Source organism: Rhinoderma darwinii, chromosome 1 (assembly GCF_050947455.1).
Source record: "Rhinoderma darwinii isolate aRhiDar2 chromosome 1, aRhiDar2.hap1, whole genome shotgun sequence".
Taxonomy (NCBI): domain Eukaryota; kingdom Metazoa; phylum Chordata; class Amphibia; order Anura; family Rhinodermatidae; genus Rhinoderma; species Rhinoderma darwinii.
Window position 1 is genome coordinate 37,643,073 of NC_134687.1, and position 21,450 is coordinate 37,664,522.

The window sequence follows — 21,450 nt, forward strand, 5'->3', positions numbered from 1 at the left end:
GACACCGGCCTGTGCGGAAAGGATTGCCTCACAGCGTAACACACATCTATGGATTATAAAAAAAAATTCATACCACCTGACTATGCCCCTTATATACTCCGCCCCGCTTACATGTACCCCCACATTATAAAACACCAGCAATACTCAAACAAATTTAGTACCAAGCAAAATCCGCTCTCCAAAAGCCAAATGGTGCTCCCTCGGCTCTGAACCCTACAGCGTGCCCAAACAGCAGTTTCCTTCAACATATATGGCATCGTCATACCCGGGAGAACCCTTTTAACAATTTTTGGGGGGTGTGTCTCCAGTGTCATAAGCTTGGCATGACATATTTGCCACTGAATGGCATATCTAGGGAAAAATATAAATTTTTAATTTGCACCATCCGCAGCGCATTCATTTATGGAAAAGACCTGTTGGGTGAAAATCCTCACTACACCTCTTAATAAATGCCTTGAGGGGTGCAGTTTCCATAATGGGGTCACTTCTCAGGGGTTTCTTTTTATTATTTCACATCTGAGCCTCTGCAGTTGTGAACCAATACTTTGTAAATCGCCAAATTAGGCCTCCACTCCGCATGGTACTCTTCACTCCTGAGCCCTGTCATATGTCCAGGCAAAAGATTAGGGCCACATGTAGGGTGTTTCTAAAACCGGGAAACACCGCATAATAATTAGAGGGCTGTCTTGTTGTGGTGGCACAAGCCGGGCACCACATATTGACATATCTATGGAAGAAAATCCCATTTTCACTCTGCAACATCGAGTGAACACTAATTTCTACAAAACACCTGCAGGGTTAAAATGCTTACTACACCCCTTGGTAAATGCATTGAGGGGTGTCGTTTCCAAAATGGGGTCACTTCTGGGGGGTTTCCACTGTTTTGGGCCCACAGGCGCCCAGAAACCAATCCAGCAACATCTGCACTCCAAATGGCGGTCCTTTCCTTCTGAGCCCTGCCGTTTGCCCAAACAGCAGTTTATGACCACATATGGGGTATTGCCGTACTCGGGAGAAATTGCTTTACAAATTTTGGGTTCTTTTCTTCCTTTATTTGTTGAGAAAATGAAAAAAATTGCGCTAAAGCTACGTCTTATTGAAGAAAAAGGACTGTTTTTATTTTCACTGCCTAATTCTAATAAATTCTATGAAACGTCTGTGGGGTCAAAATGCTTACTACACCCCTAGATGAATTCCTCAAGAGGTGTAGTTTCCTAAATGGAGTCCCTTTTTGGGTGTTTTCATTGTTTTGTCCCCTCAGGGGCTTTGCAAATGTGACATGGCCTCCGCATACCATTCCTGCTAAATGTGATCTCAAAAAGCCAAATAGTGCTGTTTCCCTTCTAAGCCCTGCCGTGTGTCCAAACAGCCGTTTATTACCACATGTGGGGTATTGTTTTACTCGGGAGAAATTGCTTTACAAATTTTGTGGTGCTTTTTCTCCTTCAGTCCTTCTGGAAATGAGAAAAAATTAGCTAAACCTAGATTTTTTTTGAAAAAATGTAGATTATTATTTTCAGGGCCTACTTCCAATATTTTCTGCAAAAAAACTGTGGGGTCAAATCGCTCACTATACCCCTAGATAATTTCCTCAATGGGTGTAGTCTCCAAAATGGGGTCACTTGTGGGGGGTTTCCACTGTTTTGTCCCCTCAGGGGCTTCGTAAATGTGACATGGCCTCCGCAAACCATTCCTGCTAAATGTGGACTCCAAAAGCCAAATGGCGCTCTTTCCCTTCTTAGCCCTGCCGTGTGTCCAAACAACCGTTTATTACCACATGTGGGGTATTGTTTTACTCGGGAGAAATTGCTTTACAAATTTTACGGTGCTTTTTCTCCTTCAGTCCTTGTGGAAATGAGAATAAATTAGCTAAACCTACATTTTCTTTGAAAAAATTTAGATTATCATTTTCACAGCCTACTTCCAATAATTTATGCAAAAAACCTGTGGGGTCAAAACGCTCACTATACCCCTAGATAATTTCCTCAATAGGTGTAGTTTCCGAAATGGGGTCACTTGTGGGGGGTTTCCACTGTTTTGTCCCCTCAGGGGCTTTGTAAATGTGACATCGCCTCTCAAACCATTCCTGCTAAATTTGAGCTCCAAAAGCCAAACGGCGCTCTTTCCCTTCTAAGCCCTGCCGTGTGTCCAAATATCCATTTATTACCACATGTGGGGTAGTGTTTTACTCGGGAGAAATTGCTTTACAAATTTTGCGATGCTTTTTCTCCTTTAGTCCTTGTGGAAATGAGAAAAAAAATCGCTAAACCTACATTTTCTTTGAAGAAATGTTGATTTTAATTTTCACGGCCTACTTCCAATAATTTCTGTAAAAAACCTGTGCGGTCAAAATGCTCACTATACCCCTAGATAATTTCCTTGAGGTGTCTAGTTTCCCAGATGGGGTCACTTTTGGGGGATTTTCACTGTTTTGGCACCGCAAGAGCCCTTCAAACCTGACATGGTGCCTAAAATATATTCTAACAAAAATAAGGCCCCAAAATCCACTAGGTGTTCCTTTGCTTCAGAGGCCGGTGCTTCATTCCAGTAGCACGCTACGGCCACATGTGGGATATTTCCTAAAACTGCAGAAACTGGGCAACAAATATTGAGTTGCATTTCTCTGGTAAAACCTTCTGTGTTATAAAAAAAATTGTATTAAAAATTTATTTCTGCAAAAAAATATGAAATTTGTAAATTTCACCTCTACTTTGCTTTAATTCCTGTGAAATGTGTAAAGGGTTAAGACATTTTCTAAATGCTGTTTTGAATACTTTGAGGGGTGAAGTTTTTAAAATGGGGTGACTTTTTGGGGGTTTCTAATATATAAGGCCCTCAAAACCACTTCACAACTGAACTGCCCCCTGTAAAAATGGCCTTTTGAAATTTTCTTGAAAATGTGAGAAATTGCTGCTAAAGTTCTAAGCCTTGTGATGTCATAGAAAAATAAAAGGATGTTCAAAAAACGATGCCAATCTAAAGTAGACATATGGGGGATGTTAATTAGCAACAATTTTGTGTGGTATAACTGCCTGTCTTACAAGCAGATACATTTAAATTGAGAAAAATGCTAATTTTTGCAATTTTTCACTATATTTTCGTGTTTTTCACAATTAAATACTGAATGTATCGACCAAATTTTACCACTATCTTAAAGTCCAATGTGTCACGAGAAAACAATCTCAGAATCGCCCGGATAGGTGAAAGCATTTCAACGTTATTACCACATAAAGTGAAACATGTCAGATTTGAAAAATGAGGCTCTGTCAGGAAGGTCAAAAGTGGCTAAAGAGGGAAGGGGTTAAAGAACCCGAAATAGAGACTCTCTGTGTCATGCACCGCCCCCTCAGATCCCGCATTTGGCATAATATGGTGAATTTGTTTTCATTTGACAGATTATCTATAGGAGTCTGACCGCTGAATCCCAAGAAGGATCTAGTCCTACCTCTTAGTCCATGCATACGTGGCCAACTCTTATGGAAAGATTCCCAAGACCTCCGGGTGTTCACACACATTTCAGGTAACTCCTATTCATTTTAATGGGAAGTGACCATGCAAACGCGGCTACCTCTGTATTGACGGTCCAAACTAGGACCTGCTCCTGCTTTCACTGATTTGACATTTATGATGTGATTGATATGGTAAAGCTCCTTTAATACACAGTAACCTTTGTCATAATTGGGAAGATTTTCAGCAATAAGTCAATGAGCGTACTCTCTTACGCCAACAGTCTCTCTTGTCTATTTACTGCCAAACCCAGAACTGAGATCATCTGTTTTCTATTTCAGTAATGAATAAGCTGGAAACCAAATCTGGCAATACTGATGGATTATGGGTAATTGTTTTATGATAAAGCATGATTTACACATCTCTAGGGAAATAATAATTCACACCATCCCCAATTTCTAGGGGGTGGGGGTCAGGTGGTCACACATTTCTGTGTTTTGTCTGTAATAATATGTAATAGTCACAAATTTTCCATAGTATGAAATGGAGATAAAAATCAAGAAAAGAAAGAGAATTTTTTTTTACAAAAAATAAAACTATTTTCAGCATCCAGGTCGAAGTTAGGGGGGTGCCAGGTGCTGGTGCCAGGGATGGGCGCCAACAAGCCACATTGCCGTGGCCAAGATATTTACATACAGGGCTAGGGCGGCAAACTGAATATTTGCCCCATGTGAAAGAAAAGCGTCTTGACTGTTCAGCCTTGAGCAACTACCAGCTCTGAGTAAGCGAGGGAGTCCCGAGCACCCCCCCTATCATGTCCATATAGATTGGGAATAAGCGTGAAAAATATTCATGTAGCAACTGTATATATTTTTCTAAGTAATGCATCACAAAAACACTCCAGCAAGGAGACACCCCAAATTTCCTCAGGACCATGGAGATCAGACAGTGTCACCCTTGGGCTGTTAAGCAACAGGCTGAACATATTCAAGCAGCTGTTTAGTAAACGGCCTAGGTGACAAATTCTTAAAGGGAGAAGATTTGATAAATTCACACTTGTCAGTGCAAACTTTTTGTAAATTTGCCCCATTTAAATTGCGCCATTCTTTCCCTTGAAAAACTCTAGCCAAAGTGACATTTTTATAAGCATGCCTTGATGACTCCTCCAAGCCTTTCTCTCAGTACACAGCATATAACTTAGGCTTCGTTCACATCTGCGTCAGGACTCCGTTCACGGGTTCCGTCTGAGCTTTCTGTCAGGGGAACCCATAGACGGAACCATGACTGAAACAAATGGAAACCATAGGTTTCCGTTTGCATCTCCATTGATTTCAATGGTGACGGATCCGGTACAAATGGTTTCCGTTTGTCACCATTCTTTAAGGGTTCCGTTGTTTTGACGGAATGAATAGCGCAGTTGACGGCGTTATTGATTCTGTCAAAACGACTGAACCCTTAAACAACGGTGACAAACGGAAACCATTTGTACCGGATCCATCACCATTGAAATCAATGGAGATGCAAACGGAAACCTATGGTTTCCATGTGTTTCAGTCATGGTTCCGTCTATGGGTTCCCCTGACGGAACGCTCTTACGGAACCCGTGAACGGAGCCCTGACGCAAATTTGAATGAAGCCTTAGGGCACGTTCAGACGTAGCAGAATTTTTCCGCTGCAAATGTTAGTGCAGATTTGGGGCAATTACGCAACGAATCTGCACCAACATTTGCATATTTGACAGGTAATTCATCACACCGGACTTGCCACAGATTTCAGTTTTTGCATTGCAAAGGCTGAAATCCGCAGTGAAATTCCGCTGCTTCTCCGCAAAATAATGAGCATGCTGCGAAGGAGAAATTCTGCACCGCAGCCTCATTTCCGCACAGTTATTTTACGCAACGTCTGAACTAACTTTCCTCTAAATGTATAGAAATACATGAAAAAAACGGCTGCTGCAGAATTCCACTGCGGACTGTCCGCAGCGGAATTCAACAGCAATTCCGCCACGTGTGAATGTGCCCTTACTCTTTTTTGCTCCTGCACTTTGTGCTGATTCTTCTTAATTTCTTGTGCAATCTTTTTGAGTAGGAGGGACTTCAAACAAGCCTGTGTAGCATGGAGAGGCAGTCTATTATATAGCAGATAGAACGTGTTTTCACCACTTGCGTTTATGAAGCTTGCGGTACTGAAACTGTGGTCACCAAGACAGAACACATGTGGTTGCTAGGCAACCTGAACTCACACACCATGCAAAATACATCCATTTACCACAGACAATTATGTGTATTAAAAACATAGTACGGGAATCTGTGCAGAACCCTCTGGCTCACGGAGGAATAGAAAGTTCAATGATTTATCCATGAATTATCCTTTACTCATCAAATTCTAATAATCACTTCTATTATCTGAATTTGTTTTGTTTTTTATTTTATTAATATTTTTCAAAGATACAAAAAATAACATTGCCCTGTGTTAATTTTGCGACGACTATACCAGTCTGGAATGTCTTACCATTTGGTGCAGAATCCCCATTGTTAGGCAGAAGATCCTCCTACTTTCAGGTGCTGTAGTGAAATAGTGCAGAGACTGATCCTATGTGCGGACATACTACTGACGTATTAATATAGTATCATTATACCACTGTTCTTTTTTCAGAGCACATTGTCTTTATACAGAAACCGGGGGAGGGGGGGAGTGGGGGTAATAATCAACTGGTGAAAATATCCGTATTCTAAAGTAAACTTGAGGAAAAAAAATATCTAGATAAAAGGTAATAAAGTACACATAATATGGATAGAACACAAAAATATGTTGTGGGTTACAAATTTGCTACCATTTGAATATGAATTGTAACAATTCGTATGAAAACGAGTCCGTAAAACATATAGGTCGATTGCTCTTCCATAGTAGCAGATGTTTTATATCTTCAGAACGGGTTAGAAACGACTTCTCCAATTGCTTTTACAGTCTGATAATCCAGTCTGATGATTTACCAGGGAGAAATATTACAATATAGGGAAGAGTCTGTGACGATTGTCTCCATATGTAAACATCAGCTAACCAGATAGTTGTGCATTTCTCTGGAGTTAATACTTAAAACCACTCCTGAGTGATTACCTGGGAAGACAAAGAAAGAGAGAAAGGGAATTATTCCATTGATTGATCGTTTCTTCAATAAAAATTTTCGTAAAAAATGGAAAAAGGGTAAGTTTACCACAAGAATATAAAATAAATAGGTGCGGTAACAAAAGAAAAGAAAATTCACTGTGTTCTTATCCATGGTGGCTCATGGATGTTCTGGTGTGTCGGTGGGGATCATATATCAGTGGCAAGGTGCATCGATTGTCCGAAGGGCGTTAAAGTGTAACTCCACTATGGAACATCATTTTCCAGTTTTCAAACTTGTAGAAAGTCTTTAATAACTATAATTATTTATCTTGTAGACATCTTGAGTTGCATCATGTCTTCTACATTCAAGAGTTGAGCTGAAGATTCTGCTGGTTGTCACTTGGACTCTGTCAACATTGTGCTGACAGACACACCTCTACACAGGGAAACTGTATTTTGTAGGTTTTTATACAATTTAATGTAATGATTATACTAAATGTCCAAAAATGCTCCACTGCAGCAGATATAGTCTTCACCTGGTGAAGAACACTTTCCAGATTTGAAATGACTTCTCCAAGGAGATATTGGTTTTGTTCTGACAGTTTTGCATTAGATTCTTTGGTTTAAAGAGACAGCAACCCCTGACATTCAAAAAAGAGGGCAGTGTAAACAGCACCTTATTAGCTATTAGTCTGGTGCAAGCCAACTGGTGGATTCATCCAATTTACCCACATCATCATACGATTCCAAAAATTGTTCGGTGACAGTACTCACTACCTGAGATGTTTCGGGTAAGATTAAGCCTTTCTAAAGCTCTCCTGGCATGTCTGTTTTAGAAAATACTTGTATTCCCCTTAAAATATCAGTAATGGCACACCTTTTCTTAGAACTATGTGTTGTTCTGTTCCTCTATTGTTCCTACTGGAAATGTATGGATAAATTAACAACTGGGTGTTTCTATTCCTTTTGTCAAAGGGGCGTGTCCCTACACACTCTGAAACAGTCCAATCAGTGTCAAACTGTTTAGGAAACCCCCCCCCCCCCGATTGACGAGGAAATGGTAACGCCCAGCTGTCAATTTATTTATACTTTCCCGGAGTAACAGAAATATGGCCTAAACTAGTGGAATACAAGTATTTACTAAAACGGACATGTCAAGAGAGATAGCATATCCTCTTTAAACCAAAAAGTACATTTAACGTTTAATGCAGAGTTAAAACTAGACTTTGCTTCATCTGGGGCAAAGATTTAGTTTGTTATTCCTTTATCTAAATAACGTGGCCAAAGCAGAGTGGCTTGTTGGTGCCCTTCCCCGATGCACTGCTCCGGGGCAACATGTCCCACAAGCCCCTCCTATCTTTGCCCGAGCGTCCCAGCCAGCAGAACACTTAATAGCAGCTTTGGTAGCGAATAGTGCACATATGGAATTCAAGATTAGTACAAGATCAGAAAAGTCATCCTGATATGTAGAATGACACTGTATAATAATGTTGAAAAGCGGAGTTTGACTTTAAGTGTGCATATCATCTTGAGGGACAAAGGGATGGGAGTAGACATCCACCTAGCATGCCACTGACCTGTGATTGAACACTGGCAGGCATCGACAATAAAGGGACCTTGTAGCTGCTCAAGAATCCTCCTCTCCCAGAAAGTGTCACTGCAAGGCAATGTTGTGGAGGAATCCCAAGGTTGGGCCGCAAAAAAACAAGCATAAATAAAGTATATGGGAAAATGAAGCAGAGGATGAGTGAGAGCTTCTTGATGGATGCTCAATGGATGGATGCTCAATGACATAAAGGGCCACTAAGTCCATCGAATAGAAGTAGGTTGATGTTTCCAACAAAACAATCTTAAATTGTACCTATTGTTACAAAAAATAAATCACAATCCCTCCTTAGGCAGCTATAGATGGACATTAGATGTAGGCCAGCAATGATGTCTGTAATCTGCATATTTTAGGTCTTTTCCTTCCCTCTGCCGGTTTCTGTAAATGCACATTTTGTATCTCCATGATTGCTGTATCTCCAGATGTCCTTCCTGCTGCTCCCTCTCCCCTCTCCACCTGATGCTCTTCCACTGAGACACTGAGTAAGAAACTGCAGCTGCATCCCCCTCCTATCTCTCCTCCTCTGTGTCTACTATTTACTGGTTTACAATAGATGAATTTTTGGTGACTAAGGAGGATTCTGAACATTTACAGAGACCCCGCATACAAGGAGAGGGAACTACAGGCTGCTGGAAAGTGAGGAAGATGAGATTTCCCCCTACTTACATTAAATTTTGGGTTTTATATAGTCACAGGCACTACTGATTTATTATTTTAAAAATGTAAAATACACATATATATATATATATATATATATATATAAAACAATAGGTACACTTTAAGAACAAGAAATATTCCGTGCATGTAGACAAAGCGTCCCCGTGGCCCCCATTTTTTTTTTTAAATCAAATTTAGTATTTTCATTTTTTGCTGGTTTCTGCCACCCCTTGCTGTATCAGGCCTAAATGTTCCTTGGGTTTTGATTTTTTTTTTTAGGTTTAGTGGTCCTTTAAAAGTAAATAAAATCAAGCTATGGATTCCAATGGTTTTATAAAAGTAACAGACACAGATGCTGAGTGCAAAGCATAAAAAATATTTTCCTGTTTTGCAGGATACACCAATTATTGTTGGCCATGTGGCATTTCCAATGTGTAACAAGAAATTTTAGAGACATTTGGAAATTAATTAAATCACATGTATAATAGTTACCGGTATAGAATAGGATTATTAGCTCCAAATACAACAATGTTATGAAAGCAGCTAAATGCAACTCCCCCTGTTTTTATACAATGTTCATCGCATCAGAGTCTCAGAAAAACATTGAGGACATTGGGCAATGACAAACAAGTCTACCAGTTTTAGGTTCAGTATTCAGGTACAGATGTAGCAGGGTTTAGTTTGCCATTTAGCACAGTTCACTTTGCAATTAGGTGGTCAAAACCTGCACAAAATTTCCCTCTACAGAGAAACTGTTTTGCTAACATACAAGGTGGTGTGGAATTGGCTCAAGGGTCATGGAAAGATCATGGTGGGGATGACAAACACCATGACCATATATCCTGGGTGGTCAAACCAGGCAACATAAAACACCACCATCATTTTTCCTTAGAAAGGAGGTCAGACTGGTAGACCTGTATCCTAACGGTTTAGTTCTATCTGACAGCAGGGTGGAGCTTAACCGCTGTCTGTTACCGAGGGCAACCACCAGAAAATTTTGGAAGCAGTAAAAGATTGGATGTATGAGACATGACATAAATCAAAATCTGTACTAATCTGTATCGCCTCATGCACACAGCTATATTACAGCTCCAATATGACACTTCTAGCATTCAATGTTCTAGGGAAGAATATCTCTGTACTGAGGCACCATACAACATACTACACCATTCAGGCTTAGTACACATGGCTTTGTGGTGTGAATAACACCTCATGTATATTTAACCCCTTGGCGATATCTGGCTCACAGTTACGTCAGATGTGCGCCATCACAATATAGCACGGGCTCAGGAGCTTAGCCAGCACCATGTGCGCGGATGCCGGCTGTTTCAAACTGCTGATACCCCCCTGTAACGAAGCAGATTGGAGATAATGATGATCCCGGCAATTTCACCTTCTAGATGCCGCGGTCAATAACTACTGCGGCATCTAAATGGTTAAACAGAGGGAGAGAGCTCCCTCTGTCCCTCGATCACTACCCCCCATGACTAAATAGTAGGGTGCAGATCAGTTGCCATGGCAGTCAGAGGCCTATTGAAGGTGAAATCCCGTAAATTACTGAAAACTATTTTCTGGTCACCTCAAATCAAATCAAAATGGAATAAAAAGTAAAAAAAAGTCTTATGTACCACAAAATTATACCAATAAAAACTACAGCTTGCCCAACAAAAAAAGTCCTCTCTGGCAGAAAATAAAAAAGTTATTGAAATGCGACGATGGAGAAACAAAAGTGAAAAAAAGAAAATTGTCTGTCTCCAATAGGTTAAACTCTGAAATATTGTTAAAAAGTTGGATACCTAGATCTCATCAGGAGGCTGAAGGTTTAAGGCAGCTTAGATACCAAACATAATAACTGAACCACACATTGAGAACCAGCCTAAAAACATAATGGGCCCAGGTACCGAAATTATAAACCCCCACTGTACTATTTTTTCCTGTGAAATTCTTAATATTTTTCTGCTCAGAATAGTTGTTATATATTAGTCATATTCGGACCTCATCTACACAAAACCCTCTTCGGTTTGCACCCTGACCAAAATCAATCAAAAAACATCAAAAACATCAATGTGTCATGCTTATACAATTAGATCAGATAGTTACATGCCGATATAAGAGATATCATTATGTATCCATTAGGAACGAGGAGAAAACCAACTATTTGAGTTACCATTTAAAGGGACTCAGTACCGTTATACATGTTTATGCTAATGAATCCTCTGCAGGGAAAGTGGGGCCCTTTAAAGGAAGCATGTTAAAAGACTACACATCAATATGCACACATTCAAAAGTATATTCAAAACCGCTATCACTTTAAAACCATTTCCCCCAAGCTGTGGCTCTCCAGCGGCTGAAAAACCACAACTCCCATCATAACCTGACAGCTGCAGGCATATTGGGAATTGTAATTTGCAACAGTGGGTGGGCTGCAGCTTGGGGAGCGCTGCTAGAGAACATTGAAGTGTAGCTCCTTTTTAACTAATATCATGTAGTAGACACATGTACCAGAAGCAATAGATATCGTGGACGCACGCACCGATGATACAGACAGGATGTAGCAAGATGGTGTTAGGCCACTTCATAATCTGAGAGGGCAGGGAGAAAAGGGTTAAAATAACGCAGGCATGTGGCATAAGCCTGGGAGTTCTGTACATGGCAAAAAGTCAGTGCCGTGTAGGATTCACCACTAGCTTCTAGTAAGCATCTCAAAATATTTTTTAGTGCCAACCATGTCTTTTTGCATGAAAATGTGTTTGTATAAATGTATTAGATTATATTTTACTTTTCTCCAAGTTTCTTTCTATTAAAAGGGCAACCCATGCTCATGTGCCCTATTAGGGTAAAGGTATGTCATGGAGGGGTGTCTCCTGCTCGGGATCCCCCTCTATTAGCCAAATTTAAGAACCTTGTCAAAAAGTCCTGGTCGCCGACAACTCTTCTACAGATGTCCTTCATTCCCCTTTCTCACATGTCAACATAACCTGAGATGTGTGGCGCTAGCAGAGCAGAGTTGGAAATACACATAGTTTTAATATACTCCGTCATGAGATGTCTATGCTATGTGTCTATGTGTGGCCACCCAGTGGTTATGATATAGATTGCAGCCAGTCAAGTGGTTTGCAGGCATGTCACGATATTGTATTGAATTTGTTTCATGACAAATTGGAGTCCTTATCGAAAATCAAGCAAAGGTAAGGGTGGACACATCTCTAGGTGATCAGCTGGTTTTTAACACTGTAATAATTATATTTAATCAATTTATTTATTTAATAACCCCTTCACAATGCCCTGTGCAATTTTCACGTATATAAACTTTGGCAGCCTGGAACAGTGTTTAATGAATGCAGTGCTGCTTCAGTGTGAGCAGCGCTGCACTCTCATATCTGCCGGGGCTTTGAGAGCCCCGGATTACACCCCTACTGTAGATAGCGCCACACACAACCCCCTGTAGATAGCGCAAGACCCTCTGTTCATAGCGCCACCTAAGCTCCCTCAAGGATCGGAATCCCAGGCTAAGCTCTGGCAGGGGATTCCCCTCCGAGAGGGAGCCCCCAACGTCTGTCCATCCCCACTGTACAGAGTGCCACCCCTCTACAAATAGTGCCACCCCCACTGTAGATAGCGCCACCTAAACTCCCTCTAGGAGCGGAATCCCCAGTGTCAGGTCGCACTGGCCGGGAGTTCCACCTCTAGAGAGAGCCCCTCACGTCACTGTCCATATATCGTAGTTCCACTGAAGCAGGTTCACTGGAGAACGGCGTTGGAACAATGACAGGTGAGTGTGTGTGTGTTGTGAGACACTTGGGGGCCCTGTGGCACTATCAACATGTGTGGATTTATTTACAGGGGGTACTGTGGCACTACTTACAGGTGGCAGTGTGTGGCACTTTCTACAGGGCCAGTTTGTAGCACTATCTACAGAATGCTGTGTGTGGCACTGTCAACATGGGCACTGTGGCACTTTCGACAGGGGGCACTATGGCACCTTCTACAAGGGGCACTGAGTGTGGCACTATCTATGCTGTTTTTACACTATAACAAGTGGTCAGCACATATCCAGTAGCCCTTTATATTAGGGATTGTAATATAAAGTCCTAGGCTGGTGTATACGTGCAGACCGATACTCGTAGCGTAAAAATCAGAGGGCAGCGGGAAATAACTTGGTTTAAAAAGTATGCATTTGGAAATGCAATGAAAATACTGATTTTGCCCCTGGTATGAGGGAGACAACATGGGCTTCTAATGTCGAGCTTGGTATTACAGATGGATATTAGGGAACCTGTTGAGAATTTAGAGCAAGATGGAGCTCACCAGTGAGAAGAACTAGAAGTCTCAGTTATATCAAGAACTACATCTCTAAAGTCATCTTCAGCTATAGTTATTGGGATTATACTAAGAAACAACATATTATTTTCCACTCTGTACATCTTACTACCAATTTTCCATTACCTCTTGCATTTCCTAGCGTTTGTGTGTCCAAGTCATCGTCAATGAACTCTTCTCCCTGGATGATATTTTGTGTGTCCTCGCTGTGATTCACAGGACTTGTCATCTCCTGCTCCTTCTCATTATGCATCTGAGCATAGACGTTCCTGCCTGGCATTTTCCTGTATCACATATAAAAATAGCATTTAATAAATGTGCTCTTCACTGGTGGTGAAACAAGAACTGGAACTAGTAGCTTTTTATGTTGATAATAGGGCCGTATATTTAGGCTGTATGTTGGGTCTAGTATAAGCAATCTAGGGGCCACAGGGTTACAAGGATGGAAGCTCTTAGACTATAGACCTTCTGATCTCTGTAGACCTTCTGATCTTCTCCTTCCCAAGTGTCCACGTCATGGAGTGGTGACATTGCCTGGGTGTTTCACATGGGTCCATTGATGTGCAAAAGGGAATTAGTGATTAGGCTTTTTGGACCAATATCTACTTATCCTACTGTCTCTATACTGACCACCTGCATCAAGCTTGTATGGTTTACCTGTATTCACGTGTTTTTTTTCTGTGCAGTCTAATGCCTCAAGCACACGACCACGTGTGCCAGCCAGGTCCCGTCTGTGATCAGTGGAAAGATAGGATATGTCCTATCTTTCCATGGGTCGGAATTCACCAGCTAAAATGAATGGGTCCGTGAAAACTATCGGGTGCCACTCGGATACCATGAAAAACGGCCCAAGTGGCACTCGGTCGAGTGCAACGGGCATAAGAAAAATACTGGTCGGTTGATAAATACTTACCCAACCCCAATATTTCTGTACCAGTGTTCTCTGTTGCATTGATCTTAAGGGATCTTAATAAGCTACACAGCTATAACCACTAGAGGGAGCTTAAGAGCTTACTGCATAATGGTAGTTATACATTGAACCTCATAATAAACTAGTATGCAGTAAGCTCCCTCTAGTGGTGACTGCAGGTAGCCAGCATGTTATATTGTAAATCTATGTTTCAGAAAAACAAATCTCCAACCACTATAAAAAATGATTAAGAAATTAATCCGCATAAAATACTGTATCTAAAAACAACATGGTGTTAAATGAATAATAAAGAAAAAGAACCAATCAAAGAAATTCCTCTTAGGCCAATACTGCATGGAAATCAATGGGCTGTCAATGTAATGTACGGACATGTCAGGTCCTCCAAAAGAAGCACCATTCTTGGAATTGGCTCTCCGCTATGGGTATTAAAAAGGGGGTCCCAAGCGAGGGACTCCACTTTTAGGCGGAACTGTCATCAGACTATGCTGACCTATGTAAGGACATGTCCATTATTCTATTAGCCTAAACGGCACAAATTAATATTGATAGGAACTATCAAAGACTACACATTCATGAGGAGAACAGCACAGTCTGTTGACAGATCCACCTTAATGCATTTATTTGTTCTAACTAGACACATGGATAGAGGTTGACTACACCAAACAACTCTTTTTACAGATCCCTTTAATTTCTGTGGGACTTGAAGCGATCCCAATATTTTGCGTACACTCGTATGTCTGCTAATCCATATTGAACAAATTGGATGGATGTGACTTGCCTTTTGAACTTATAAAGGATGAAAGCTCCGACCGCTACAAGACAGATGGCGAAGATAATCACTATAGCCCAGTACCCTCCTGTTCCTCCAATCGCTCGGGACTCTGCAGGAGAAAACACATTGTTTAGGTTACTAGGTGGAGTCTAATGGGCCCTACTGGGGGCAGAAAAGTTGGGTTGGGTTAGTCTACACCGCTACGTCCTGCGTTGTCTCTATGTGCGCCACTTGCTCTTGGACCATCTATCAGACCTTGGTTGGTAAAAGTGAACTTACCCTTTATAAATTGGAATCTTATACCTAGAAATCGTCAAAAAGACGTTTCTGGTTCTTCCTGATCATCAATTACTTTTGGAAAATTGGCAAAACATTATGAATATATAAAATATATAAAAGACTTAGGTACCAATCCAGACTAATTCAGTGGAAGGGACAGAAGGTTTCAAGCATAAGACGAGTTATTTATCCTTTTTTTTTTATTGATAGTGTTTTAGGAGATTTTAGATTTTAGCAAATAAAGCTTATTCATTGTAAAAGTTCAGTAATTTTCTAATATACTTTGGTAATCAGTTCCTCACAGTTTCCAGGATCTCTGCTTGTAGTCATTGAATTGTTTCATTGTTTACTTCCAGAGAATAAAAATCTGTCCTGATCATGTGATGATTTCATGGGTGCTTGGCTTATTACAAAAGAGAGATTTAAATAATGAAGGTTCAATGACCGAAGCAGAGAAAATATGCAAAACGTATATATTGGATTATCTGGCATATATATTTTATTTTTGTATACATTAAAAAAGATTTATTTGCTGAAACAGTAAAACCCCTTTAGGAAACACTAGAAACCTGTTTGCACATAAAGGATATATGATTTAGAACCTTTAGAACTATAATTGCCCGGTGTAAACGCCAAAAATGATCAATGATAAAATTATCATTGGTGAAAATGGATTTTCCATCCAAAAGTATAAATTGTGCTACCAGCCGCAACCACTAGGGGGTGCTTAAGAGCTCACTGCAATGTATAATCAGGGCAATATGCAGAAAGCCCCCTCTAGTGGCGGCTTCAGACAGCCAGAATATTATCTTTCAAACCTATGTCTATGCAGAGGATTTTTGAGCTCTGTAGCAGAAAAACCTAGCTCCAACCTCTATAAAAATATATTAAGAAGTTAATCAGCACAGAATGTTGAACCTATACAAAAAAAAAAAAAAAGATTGTGTTTGCTTTAGGGAAAATAGAAACGTGTTTTTAAAAGACACTTAAAAGTAAGGGTTACCTGATTCGGAATCACTTAATGTCACTAGAACCCAAAATCCACCTCTGAGGAAGAACGTGATATTATGTGCATTCACGGCCTGTGTTATCACCGATATCCTCTGCAAGAAGAAAAAATGCCAATTACTATACATACTGTGGGGTATTAAAATGCTCGGACTGACTGTTTACATCAAGAAACCCTACAGACACCTCTTCTCCAATACTGTCCAGCAATGATCATCTCTGACACTGTCTTACCTTAGTCCTATGTTTATTCTCTTTTTATACTGTGTTTTATGTCATGTTTAAATTTGGTTATATAATGAAATGTTCATATTCCTACCCCATACTATATGTTCCATGTGGTGTACATTATTCCTGAATTTCAGAAAAATTTAAATCACAATTTCCAATTTTTTTATGCAAACATTTGTTACGTAAACACCATTGGCTGCAACCCCAATATCTTTAAGGTGGCCATACACATTAGAAAACAGTTATTTTTTTTCCCAATATTCATGCATGCTCGGTTAGGTGTGATTATATAATTTAAGAGAGGAAAATAAGCCACTGCCCGATCCTTCTGGCAGCTGCTTATCTCCTGTGGGAACAAAGGATAGGGCATGTTGAAATCCAACATGTCCGATCCTTACTTTTTTCCCCTAACATCTGCTGTTGGGGGGAGGGTCAGGAAGCCCCCGTACACATTAGATCGTTGGACGAGTTTCATCTAATGTGTATGGACACTTTTAATTACAATCCAAACTATATTTTTTTCTGTAACACAGAAGGTTTTACCAGAGAAATGCAACTCAATATTTATTGCCCAAATTCTGCAGTTTTTAGAAATATCTCACATGTGGGCCTATATGGACTGAAACACCGTCCTCAGAAGCAAAGGAGCACCTAGAGGATTTTGGGGCCTCCTTCTTATTACAATATATTTTAGGCACCATGTCAGGTTTAAAGAGGTCTTGTGGTGCCAAAACAGTAGAAACCCCCCAAAAGTGACCCCATTTTGGGAACTATACCCCTCAAGAAAATTATCTAGGGGTATAAGTAGCATTTTAATCTCACAGGTTTTTTGCTGAATTTATTGGAATTAGTCTGTGATAACGTAAACCAAATTTTTTTCTAAAAAAACATAGAAATGTTACATTTTACAAGAAATAAAGGAGAAAACGCAACATTTGTAAAGCAATTTCTCCCGATTATGGAAAACACCCCATATGTAGTAATAAACTGCTGTTTTGACTCACGGCAGGGCTCAGAGAGGAAGGAGCGCAGATTTTGCTGGAATGGTTTTTGGCTGTTGTGTCGCCTTTGCAAAGTCCTGGAGGGACATTTTGGAAACTATACCCCTTAGGGAATTTATATAGGGGTATAGAGAGCATTTTGACCCAACATGATTTTTGCTGAATTTATTGGAATTAGGCCGTTAAAATTAAAATCTAAATTTTTTCAGAATAAAAAAAATATAAATTTTTAATTTTAGTTTTTTAAAATATTTTTTTTAATTCTATTTTTATAAAACGTCCCTAACTATTCCTAGCTAACTATCCCTATCTACCTATATAATTATACCTAACTAATCCCTAGTAATCTAATCCTGTATGTTATCCCTAAAATGTATCTCTCTCTCTCTATTCTGTCCTTCTCTCTCTCTATTATTTATTTATTTACTTATTAGAAGCTCCTACAATCTAGTGGAAGTAGAGAAGGGAGATTTGGGGTACTTGGCAGCAGTGGAGAGGTTAATTGGGGTAAATGGCAGCTAGTCTTTCACTTGGCACGCTGTTAGGCTGGGTTCACACAACCTATTTTCAGACGTAATGGAGGCGTTTTACGCCTTGAATTACGTCTGAAAAACCGGCTCCAATACGTCGGCAAACATCTGCCCATTACTTGCAATGGGTCTTACGATGTACTGTGCCGACGACCTGTCATTTTACGCGTTGCTGTCAAAAGACGGCTCGTAAAATTACAGCCTCGTCAAAAGAAGCGCAGGACACTTCTTGGAACGTAATTGAAACCGTTTTTCATTGACTCCAATGAAGAACAGCTCCAAATTACGTCCGTAAAAGACGCCCTGCAAAACGCGAGTACATGCAATTATGTCTGAAATTTTTCTCCTGAAAACAGCTCCGTAATTTCAGACGTAATTGCAGTTATCGTGTGCACATACCCTTACATGTCCGATCTCCCTACTTTCCCTCTCAGACTGAGGAGATCAGACACTGTAAGGGTATGTGCACACGATAACTGCAATTACGTCTGAAATTACGGAGCTGTTTTCAGGAGAAAAATTTCAGATGTAATTGCATGTACTCGCGTTTTTCGCCGCGTTTTTTACGGACGTAATTTGGAGCTGTTCTTCTTTGGAGTCAATGAAAAACGGCTTTTGACAGCGACGCGTAAAAGGGCAGGTCGTCGGCACAGTACATCGTAAAGCCCATTGAAAGTAATGGGCAGATGTTTGCCGACATATTGGCAAACGCCTCCATTACGTCTGAAAATAGGTCGTGTGAACCCATGTTTGCAGCCCAGTTTTGTCGTCAAGGAGCTGTATTTGTCAGTCTGCTGTCACTGACCAATCACATCGATCGCCGGCCGGGGACCGCTGTGATTGATCCTCCGCTGTCTTACTGTGCCGATCAACTGTCATAAACAGTTGATGGCACAGTTCTGTCACCTAGTCCCTTGACAGGGTGACAGTTGTTAGCCAGAACGCACCAGTATGTCTCGGTGCCTTAAAGCACTGCAATACAGGACGTACTGGTGCGTTAAGGGGTTAAAGGAGACGATAGACGTATAGATAAACCAAGAACACTAAATAGAGATTTCATCCTCTGCCCTCTCGGGTCTTGCACTAGGTATAACACAATGGGAGAGATTTATTAACCAAAATGCGCCAGAAATTGCAGCAAAAAAATGCCCTACATGGAGTACGCCAAATTTATTCTGTGTTTTAGACATTTATTGCACCACAATCTACCATTTTTAAAAGTTTCTAGAAAAGGGGTTATAGCTACGATGAATTATAAAATGTAAAAAATGTATTAACAGTGTGTGCCATTTTGTGGCGCAAAATATATATGTAATTTACTCCAGCCATAAGGTGGCGCAAGGACAAACAAAGTGGCAGATTTATTATTAATAAAACTAGACCAGACAGGCAGAAATCGCACAAAATGTATCACAGTGCATGCTGTATAATAAATTTTGCACAATTTCCAAGACCAGAATTTTGCAGCAACAAAAACGGCATGCGCTGGTAGCAAACGTGGCGCATTTTACAACTCTTAGCCATATCCCGTTTTTTTAGACAATTTTCAAAATGTCGAGGAAGGTGCAGAAGATATCTAGAACACATAATACATTTGGCGCACATCATGTACTACAGTCTTTTGGCGCAATTTCCACCAGCTTTCTGGTGCGTTTTTCTTAGTAAATCTCCTGCAATTTGTGCTATTTTCATGATTACATAAAATGTTGCATTTTATATCACTATTGATAAAGCTACCCCAATTTATCAGATTTTTTTTTTGCTATTCTTAAAAGTCCTTAAAAGGGAAGGGGGCACATTTACTGGCTGGCTTTCTAGCCACAGTAGGTGCTGAACTGCAAAAATAAAAAATAAAATAAAAAAATAAAAATAAAAAAAACATGAATTTATTGCAAATAAAAAAATAGAACAATTAAAAAAAATAAACGTAACTCCTTCCTATCATTTTAAAGATAGCTGATCGTTGGATTGGAAAAAAAATCTAATCAACCAATTTAATTATCTACCGTTTGAATACAATTTATTTTCAAACTTTCTATATTTGTAAAACCTCCTAATTATATAGGAAGTGCAGAAAAAAAGAACAACATTATAGAAAAAAAACATAGAAAAATGAAAAGCGACAGAAAATAATGAATTCCAATTATTATTTTGAAATTTCGAAGTTGATTGATGTTTTCATATAAATATAAAAAAAAAAAATCTAAATTAATTATTTAACAACTTTAATTCAATTTAATGCCAGACAAAGGAAAAGAAGATCAGAACAATCACAAGGGTCTGTAAAGCTACACATGAATTCATCACTTTTCTCCAGATAAGGAAACCATGGCGCAATAACCCCATTATTTCAGCAACATCGTTAAACAATCAACATATAATTATGATAGGATCAGAAAAAACAAAGCTTCAAATATATTCATTTCGTCATCGACATAAAGCATTCAATTAATCTCCACCAACAAAAGATTAGAACGAATACAGTACACAAATGAGAATGTGATGGATATTAATGGCTCATGTCGACATGGAATTTATCTGTACATACTGTGATTTTATATTCTTTTTCTTAAAGAGAAATTCCACCCTTAAATACCGTCTTGTCTTTTTATCTAAATAAGTCAATATTCTGCACTGAATAATTTCATAATATATCTATATAGTGGTTAGAGCTTTGTTTTTCTGATACAGAGCTCCAAATCCCCTGCATAGACATATAGTTAAATTCAGGGGCGTAACTAGGAAAGACTGGGCCCCATAGCAAACTTTTGACTGGGGCCCCCCTCCCCTGGGTATCACACAACCCCCCTTGTAGATAGTGCCTCCCTATAGATTCAGGCACACAGCGCCCCCTATGGATAGCACCATACAGCCCACCTGTAGATAGCGCCATAAACAGCCCCCTGTAGATAACGCCTTACAGCCCCCCTGTAGATAAGGTCATACAGCCCCCCTGTAGATAACGCCATACAGCGCCCCCCTGTGGATAACGCCATACAGCCCCAAACCCCTTCTGTAGGTAACGCCATACAGCCCCCAACCCCCCCCCCCAAAAAAAAATCCCCTATACATGTGTAATCGCTGGCAGCGATAAGGAGAACGGGGGACCGAAAGTCCCCCGGAGTTCTCCATGACAAACCTCTGACTTCCGGGGTCTGCGCAGTTCAATAAAAATGAAAGGAGCGCTGGTCACGCATGCGCACAAGCGCGAGCGGTGCACAATTCATTTCTATGGAGCTGCCGACAGACCCCGGAAGTCCGAGGTTTGTCATGGAGAACTTCGGGGGACTTTCGGTCCCCCGTTCTCCTTTTCGCTGGGCGTCCCAGCGATCCCACATGTATCCACTATCCTGTGGATAGGGGATGCATGTCTTTTGTAGGAACAAGCCCTTCAGTGGCGTAGCGCTGTAGCAGCCATAGCGGCTGCTAGCGGAGCCTCCGGCCATGGGAGGGGGCACATGCTGGCGGGCGACACGGGCCCCCTCATGCTGTGGGCCCCATAGCAGCCGCTACGGCTGCTACAGCGGTAGTTACGCCACTGGTTAAATTATAAAATGTTG

At 40.4% G+C, this 21,450-nt stretch overlaps 1 protein-coding gene across 2 annotated transcripts in view; it reads right to left on the reverse strand.

Annotated features, from left to right (window-relative positions):
* Nucleotides 1–6,190: 6,190 nt before the first annotated feature.
* SORCS2 (sortilin related VPS10 domain containing receptor 2) overlaps nt 6,191–21,450 on the reverse strand; it is an 862,853-nt gene continuing 847,593 nt past the window's right edge. The window contains exons 24-28 of one of the 2 annotated variants that reach the window (XM_075857651.1): nt 16,124–16,223; nt 14,848–14,950; nt 13,265–13,422; nt 8,133–8,212; nt 6,191–6,564 (exon numbers count right to left, since the gene is read on the reverse strand). In XM_075857651.1, the coding sequence (XP_075713766.1) occupies nt 6,541–6,564; nt 8,133–8,212; nt 13,265–13,422; nt 14,848–14,950; nt 16,124–16,223 (465 nt within the window). In that variant the 3' untranslated portion in view covers nt 6,191–6,540. The remainder of the gene's footprint in view (nt 6,565–8,132; nt 8,213–13,264; nt 13,423–14,847; nt 14,951–16,123; nt 16,224–21,450) is intronic. The other variant, XM_075857659.1, reaches the window with a different exon arrangement.